The sequence below is a fragment of the Akebia trifoliata genome, unplaced genomic scaffold (genome assembly GCF_017979445.1).
Source record: "Akebia trifoliata isolate Shusen 1 unplaced genomic scaffold, ASM1797944v1 Contig00286, whole genome shotgun sequence".
In the NCBI taxonomy this organism is placed as follows: domain Eukaryota; kingdom Viridiplantae; phylum Streptophyta; class Magnoliopsida; order Ranunculales; family Lardizabalaceae; genus Akebia; species Akebia trifoliata.
In genome coordinates, this window is record NW_028236934.1 from 1 (window position 1) to 8337 (window position 8337).

At 35.3% G+C, this 8337-nt stretch overlaps 1 protein-coding gene across 1 annotated transcript; it reads left to right on the forward strand.

Annotated features, from left to right (window-relative positions):
* The first annotated feature begins 3157 nt into the window (after window positions 1-3157).
* Window positions 3158-7259, forward strand: LOC147381722 (uncharacterized). Its single transcript, XM_086430046.1, has 3 exons — window positions 3158-3711; window positions 4726-4854; window positions 5162-7259. Exons 1-3 carry the CDS (start codon window positions 3271-3273, stop codon window positions 6719-6721), a joined length of 2130 nt encoding a protein of 709 aa, XP_086286172.1. The 5' UTR covers window positions 3158-3270; the 3' UTR covers window positions 6722-7259.
* The last annotated feature ends 1078 nt before the right edge of the window (window positions 7260-8337 follow it).

The following is an 8337-nucleotide window of genomic DNA, read 5'->3' on the forward strand; positions in this document are numbered from 1 at the left end:
TGCATGAACCTCCACCTTATAAAAGAAAGCTGATATTAATCTTTAAAAGTAAAAATTCGTATCTTTATGCCAAAGAGATGATAACAATAGTAGAAAGTTTGAAAAATGGATAGATTTTAAAAGTCCAAAGTCTTCTTGGATTGCAAAATTTCAAAAGAGGCACAAACTCATATAAATTAAAGGAACCCATCCATGAAACAAAGAAAGCAAACTTTCAATCATGAGAACTTGACTCTAATAGTAAATCCAACAATACCTTTATATCTTTATCTAAGAGCCATTTGGTATCCATTACGGTGGAACTGATTTTGTTTTTTCATGCTTAGTTATTATGATAAAAAGAATTTTTAAAAGAATATCACCAAACAACCAATGATGAGTTAATCCTTTACATTAAAAGTAACATTTGGCCACTTAACCCACTAAGGATTAGCTGAGATGGTAAGAAGAGACTGGATATGCTCTTTAGATCATGACTTCAAATCTCTATATGCCCCTACACAAAAAAGGTGGCTACCTATTTGGCTTCACGTTACAAGGTGGGATGGTGTGTGCAATCCGAGGATTAGTCATGTTGGATAAGGTTGGTTGTTTGGATCACCTCGTTACAACAACAACAACAACAAAAATTATTGGGCCACTTATCTATAGCTTGGAGACATTGCAGAGATATGAGAGAATATACATTAAATCCTCAGTGAGAAATAAAATTTTTATATAAACTATTTTTTTTTTTTGAAATAATTTTTTTATATGTACTTTTAAAATAATTTATTGCACAAGTAATAAATATTATTGGATGTTATTTACATCCCCTATATTCAATTATGGGGCCAATAAATGATTATTAATATCATAATCCATTACAATAATGGTTATTAAATGATCCCAAATTACTTTCTTGGCTCCATTTCTCATAGTTTTTTTCCTTTTTAAGGTGTTACTTGAAAAGAAAATTTGAAGTTGCATGGTAAGCCAGATTAAATTGGGACTACCAGTCGTCGTTGAGCTTGAGGGAGTGTGGTGTATTTCTAACTTCTATCAAAGAAACCCTCATAAGATAGTTGTTCACTTTGGGAGTTACGACTGGATGATATTTTTGTTAAAAGGTAAGCCTAATTACCAAACATGGCTTACGGTTAGTTTTTTACCTTACACAATGTATATTGCCTCATTTCTCAAAAGAATAATCCTAAGTGATTTCAAGATTGTGCCTAATATCTCACTTTCCTAACTTGGAAGTGCATAGGAACATAAATGCTTTTTCAATCATATCTCAATGAAAAGCATTTATGGTTTCTACACATTTCCACGTCAGGAAAGTAAGATATGAGGTACAATCTTGAGGTCACTCCAACATGACTCTTCTCAAAAATGGCTTCTTGATATAAAAAACATGTAATACTCTTGACTTTTGAATTACTCGACAAATTTTGAGATCATATCAGAATTTAGATCTGATACTTGTCTTCCAAGAATGGAGGGTTGAGTACTAACAAAGCATTGATGTATTAGGGTTTTATAGGCGACTAATATCTAATTTGTTTAGTGATGTTGGTTAATATTATTTTGTAGATTTAGGTCATGAAAATGTGCAAGGATTACTGTTGTATATCATGGTGCTTATTATCCCTTGAAAGAATGTAGTGGTTTTCATCTTTAGAAAGATACTAGAATTCACTCGTGCCTACAACACATGTGTCCTTTCTCGAGTTAAGGGAGGTAAAAGCGAAAAAAATAAAGTTAGAAGGGTATTGTTAATATAAAAAAAATTGAGATTAAATAGGTAAAAGAGAAAATATAGTAAAGTTATAAGAGGTGACATTCTCTTTAGAGTTAAAGGGGTAAAAGTGAAAATAAAAAATAGAATTGGAGGAGTATTATTAAAAAAAATTGAGATTAAAAAAGTAGAAAATGAAAGTGATAAAGTGAATTAAAGGGACATTAGAGAAAATATAGTAAAATTATACGAGGTAAAGAATAAAAAAAATAAAATGGGTCCCATGACATTATAATTAAATAAGAGGTTTAATCCACAAAACTATAGATAATGAAACATTTATGTCACACACAATTGTTTCAACTCAATTATGTTTTATTATGTAGATTTAATTTCTAGCATTCATCATCATCACCATCATGAAATGATATCTAGTGTATTATTTGAATATTACAAAGAGATTTTTCTATTGAATCGTGATAATCTAACTACCCCACGTGGCAAACTCAATCGACTACCCTAATGTAACAAGTTGGGGAATTGTATATATGTGCTCCTTATGATACACGACTGCCCTTCCCCATAATAAAGTGTATCTTGAGGTAATCGTGTATCATGATGAGGGCAGATCTACGATTCTCGAACTTGTCACGTCAGGTAGTCGATTGATTATGCCACATGGGGTAGTTACATTATCACGACTCAATTTTTCTATTTTGATGATAATGTCCACGTACTCATTCAAAACACATGTAAAATTAGTTATACCTTATTATATCTTTCACAATCATATAGTGAGGAACAAGAAGAATAATGATTTACCTTTTAAGATAAAAGAGTGAAAGACAATACGAAAACGAGGTACAAAGTCAAGTTCCAATCCAAGGTCCTAAAAAATCTTTGCAAGAGAGAACAACAAATAGTTGACGACTTCAAAAACCCATTTTAAAGATGATTAAATTGATTTTCAAAAATCATTCTTACTATTTTTAGAAATGATTTAAGTTTATATGTTAGTTGTGATACTTATTTTAAAATTAAATTTAAATCATTTCTACTTCACTGATGATATCATGACTCGAATTTTTTACTCATCTGTACTCAGCTGATGTGATAAAGACACATAATCGTTAATCGTTTTTTCTTGTGTATCCCGGAGAAAAAGATCTAGGGTTTTGCGCCCTTGTCAAGTAATCCACGTACAGATCGAGTGAAATTTTTTGAGTCCAGTTATGACTCTTTCTACTTATTGACTTGATTCTGTGTGTCCGACAAATACCATTGCAAGATCCAAAAATGGGCAAGAGGACCTATAAGAGTGATCCACGTGGTGTCAGGAGGGACTGACATGTAATTTCATATAATTCGAGGATTGTATGTATGTACGATTATCCGTATAAAAATATGCGATATACGCGCTCTCTCGACAAAGCCTATCGAAGCTTTAATTTTTTTTGTTTTTTAATTTTTTTTTTCTTCTTTGGCTCTGTTTCTACAGTTCTCTGTGTGTGTGTCTGGAACTCTCATCAAGCTCTAATGGCAGCGAGAAAATGAAGACATCAAGACAAAGTCAGTTTCCATTGGAAATCCTGGAGATTTTGTCTTCAAAAACCCTAAATACGTCACCAGATTCGTCTCTTCAAGAGATAAAGAACGTTGGAAAATCCCATCGTAGAAAAATCAGAAACCCTAGTTTTTCTAGCGTCGGAATAAGGTTGAAGAAGGAGAGAACTTCTGCGGTGAAGAGGAATGGACCTTCAACTCCGCTTTTGAGATGGAAATTGGATGATGGAGATGTCTCTATTTCAGATGATAAGACTCTGGAAGATTCTCGGAAATGTCGCCGGAAAGTGAAGAATGGCAGAGAGGTTTCAGCTTCGGCGAGGAAGCTCGCTGCCGGACTTTGGTTGTTGCAGCAGCCGGAGGTTCATGATGGTGGAGGAGAAAGTCGAGATTTCCAGAAGATGGCGTCAGATCGGTTAGGATTCGAGGTATCTTTCTCTCGATTAGGTTTTTCAAGATCTGTGCCTTTTTTAGGGTTTTCGGTTGAAAATTTTGATAAAGGTTCGATCTTGATGTGTTGTTTTGAATCTCTAAGTGGAAATTGCCCTGTTTTGTTCTTTTGGATTCTTTAGGTTCATAGTTTTTAGGGTTTTTGAGCAAAATTTTAATAAATGTTCGATCTTGATTTGCTGCTTTGAATCTTTAGTTGCAAATATTACTGTTTTGTTCTTTTGGATTCTTTTAGCATCATAGTTTTTAGGGTGTTTGAGCAAAATTATGATAAATGTTCGATCTTGATTTGCTGCTTTGAATTTTTAATTGCAAATCTTGATGTTTTTTTCTTTTGCATTCTTTAGGATCATAGGTTTTAGGGTTTTGAAGGAGTGGCCCTAGTAATTTTTGATACCCATGAGCTCCTGTTTATGCTAAGATGTGTAGAATAAAAGAGAATCTTTATTCTGTTGGTTCTGTTAGATCAAGTTTCTAGGTTTTGTGTGGAGGTTTTGGATTAGTTTTTAGGATTTCTGTCTCTCTTCTTAAAAGGTGGAAATTGGAAAATTTTAGTTCACTGAATAATTATAGGTTTGTAAGTTCTTTGGTATCAATCCATTTGGCTGAAAAGACCTATTCTTTTGTTGGTTTTTTAACTCAATGTAGTTCGGATCTTTTGACCATCTGTCTCTGTTTTGAGTATAAGTTCTCAGAAGTTCAAATGGGTTTCTAATGAGTTTGTGATAGATCAGATGAGCTTGAATAATGGGTTTTCTTGAAGGTTGAAGTTTTCTTTTTTCTTTAAAATGCATTTCCTATTTTTTTTATTTTTTTTCCTTCTTAGATATGTATAGTTAAGGGGTACCTCAATGTTTCCTTTGACAGCATTTCAAAAGGTATATAATTCTGCATAAATCTTGAAATTGTAAGTCTTAATTTGAAATCAAGAACTCTATTCATCAATTTCAAAATTTTCTGAATTTTCTCTAATAATTTGTTCTGCATTGCAGTCTGGTGTTGGGCATATAGGCACCCCAATTCGATGTTCTAGGAATGACAGAAAATTTGGTACAGATGCCAAGGATATGTTGCAGAGTTCTCTTTCTTTCTCTACTCCAAAGAATGGAATTCTGTCCAAGGTATACTTTTTTTCTTTTCTTTTCTATGGACTTCATCAGGAGCTGTTCTTGGCCTGTTGGGATTAGATAGAATACTAAGCAGGATGGGGGGAGGACTAGCAGAAACCTTAATGTGTTCTACATAGGGTAGATGCTGGGTGATATTTAGGACCCACCATTCAATGGGTCCCACTTCAAGTCTCCTATGAGATTGGCCCTGCTTTCAAACAACTGTGTGTGCTAGAATTGCACAATAAATAATAGAAATGTTACTTTTTGCCTTGTTTGATTCTTTTGCCTTGTCTAATAGCTGACCGTTTGTATTTAGGTTGAACCTTCTTTATCATTTCCCAATTATGCAATGGAGGGAGCAACAAAGTGGGACCCTGGCTGCTCGAAAACATCAGATGAAGTTTACAGGTTTTACAACCATGTGAAGCTTCTTGAAGACCAACAAATTGCTACTGTCTCAGTTGTTTCTTCTCTACAATCAGAACTTGAACAGGCTCGAACCCGCATCCATGAGCTTGAGATTGAGCGCCAGTCTTCAAAGAAAAAAGTCGAGCACTTCTTGAGGAAAGTTTCTGAGGAGAAGGCATCATGGCAGAGCAGGGAACACGAAAAGATCCGTGCAATAATTAATGATGTCAAGAGTGATTTGAAAAGAGAAAGGAAAAATTGTCATAGACTAGAAATCTTTAATTCCAAATTGGTGAATGAACTTGCTGAGGCCAAGTTATCCGCGAAGAGATCCATGCAAGATTATGAGAAAGAGAGAAAAGCCAGAGAGCTAATGGAGGAAGTTTGTAATGAGCTTGCTACAGAGATTGGAGAAGACAAGGCCGAAGTTGAAGCCATGAAGAGGGAATCCATGATAATACGTGAAGAAGTGGAAGAAGAGAGGAAGATGATGCAGATGGCTGAGGTCTGGCGTGAAGAACGAGTCCAGATGAAGCTTATTGATGCAAAGCTGACTCTTGAAAAGAAGTATTCTGAATTGAACAAACTTATAGAAGATGTGGAGGCATTTCTAAGGTCAAGAGGTGTAACTGAGGATATGATGGAGATGAGAGAAACTGAATTGCTTCGAGAGGCGGCCAGCTCAGTAAAGATTCATGATGTAAAGGAGTTCTCTTATGAGCCTCCAAATTTGGAGGATATCTTCCCTGTTTTTGAAGATATCCAGCCTGGTGGACCTAAAGTGAGAGAGATTGAACCATGCCTTGATTACAGCCCCCCGGGTCATGGCTCTAAGATCCATAACGTGAGTCCTGAAGTCAATGGGTTCAGTAAAAACCCTATGAAGAGATATTCTAATGGGTTTATTTGTCAGAATAGGGTTATAGAAGAAGATGAGAGTGGTTGGGAAACTGCAAGTCGCACCGAGGAGCAAGGATCAAGTTATTCCTCTGAAGGGAGTGACCCATCTGTTAACAGAACCAGTATAGATAGTAACGTGTCTGGGAGCAGAACAGAATGGGAAGAAAATGCAGGTCGTGACACCCCAAATACTGAAGTCAGTGAAATATTCTCTGTATCGACAAGGAAATCTAAGAAGGCTTCTTCCATTTGCAGGCTTTGGAGATCAAATCCAAGTAAGGGTGACAACTGCAAAATAATCTCAGTCAAGGGAACCAATGAAAGCCTTTCAAATGGAGGAATCGTTTCCCCGGACAGAGGGTCAGGTGAAAGTGGGCCCAGTCCATCTGGTTTGGTTGCGCGGTGGAGCTCTTCTGACTCGGGAAATCCACACATATCTCGAGGGATGAAAGGTCGAGTAGAATGGCAAGTAGGCATGGAACAAAATAGTTTGAAGGAGAAGCTTTTGGAGGCAAGGATGGCAAGCCAGAAGGTCCAATTGCGTCATGTTCTTAAACAGAAGATTTAGATTTACCAATTCGTGGAAATTATACAGAATTCCAGTTTGGGTAAGCATGATCCACAAAAGCTACTGTGGAACCAAGAATGGACAGACCAAATATAGTTTCTCCTTCTCCTCTAAATGCACAATCCGAATTTGTTGAGGGGGTTGACGAGGAACATATATTACTTCTTCCAACACTTTTTCTTAGATGATCTTTACTCGAACAACGGATTATTTTATAAATCATGAATAGCTTAAGTTTTCTCTTTGATTGCTTGGAACACACACCTTGAGGGGGAAAGCAATTCATGAGAAGTTTCTGTAATCTCTCTGTATCATTTGTGTACAACTGACAGCAAAAACAATGGGAAACAATTGGTGATACAGATCATTCTCTCCTCTATATGCTGCTTAAGAGAAATGTTTCTGTGCCAATCTTGAGTTGTAATAAAGTTGCAAATCTTACTTCTCAATAGCTTACAAAGATTTCAAGAAGAATAACGGTCATAACGGCCTTGGAACTTGCCAAAGTCACCGTTATGAGGGCACTTTGTTATTATTATTATTTTTCTCCCATTTTATATTAGATATTAGTAACAATATAATATTTGTGAAAAAATGTTAAAAGGGTGGAAAGGGTTGATAACGGTCAATGTTGAAGTGTCGTTATCATGCATGGGAGTGCTGTGTGGGTGAGAATGGGATGCTTGTGACCTTTTATTGATTGGTGTGTGTGGAACCCCCACTAGTACACACTGCATACGCGTACATAATTATTTAAATGTTGATGTTGATGTTGTTTACAATTTCAGCGTATTTGTGGTTTCTACATCATGCAAATTGCAGGGTCCCACACTGCACCGTCATTTTAATTATATATAAATGCTATGTGTCACAATAGTTTAGTTTGGCCCACTCCGCTCTCGATATCGGTTAGTAGTCTAAAATGAAAAATATCTGAATCCATGACCATAGATGGCAACGAGTGGTATTGGATATACTATAAAAACTCAACTCCAAGCTGACAGCTCATGGAACTCGTATGGATGTGTATACATTCGAATGTCAACTTAGAAAAATATTTTATTTCTATTTTATATCATTATTGATAAATTTCTAAATAATTACAAAAGTTTTTGGTATTTTTGAAGTGTTGCTAATATTGACAAAGCTATTATGTAATGTTAATAATTTGATAATATTTTATCTACATTACGTGGCAGTTGTATCAACACATGTGACACTTTCGAAATTTTTAAAAACTTTGATAATTATTTGGCAATTTACCCTATCATTATTACTAGAGTTTGAAAGATAATAAATTTTAATGAAAATTATTGAAAAAATGATGGTAGAGGAAGCAAAAAAAATTTGGAGCAAGCAGTCCGCTTCAAAATTTTAATAGAACCCTCTTCTTTGGATTACACATGGGTGTATCCAAGGAGGCATACCGAATATTGATGAAAAAGTCAGGGTGTTAAATAAATTCCAAAATTTTGAAGCAGGCTGCCACTTTAAAGTTAGACTTGTATTGAAAAGAAAATAAAATTGGATGAGTAGAATAATACTGAAGTGACCTCAGGATTATCCCTCATATCCAAGGGCGGAGCTAAGATTTTCTTGTAGTAGGGGCAAATTAT

Coding starts and splice junctions, on each gene's coding strand:
- LOC147381722 (XM_086430046.1), top strand. CDS start 3,271: ATGAAGACATCAAGACAAAGTCAGTTTCCATTGGAAATCCTGGAGATT. Junction 3,712..4,725: donor CAGATCGGTTAGGATTCGAG/GTATCTTTCTCT, acceptor TCTGCATTGCAG/TCTGGTGTTGGGCATATAGG. Junction 4,855..5,161: donor AGAATGGAATTCTGTCCAAG/GTATACTTTTTT, acceptor GTTTGTATTTAG/GTTGAACCTTCTTTATCATT.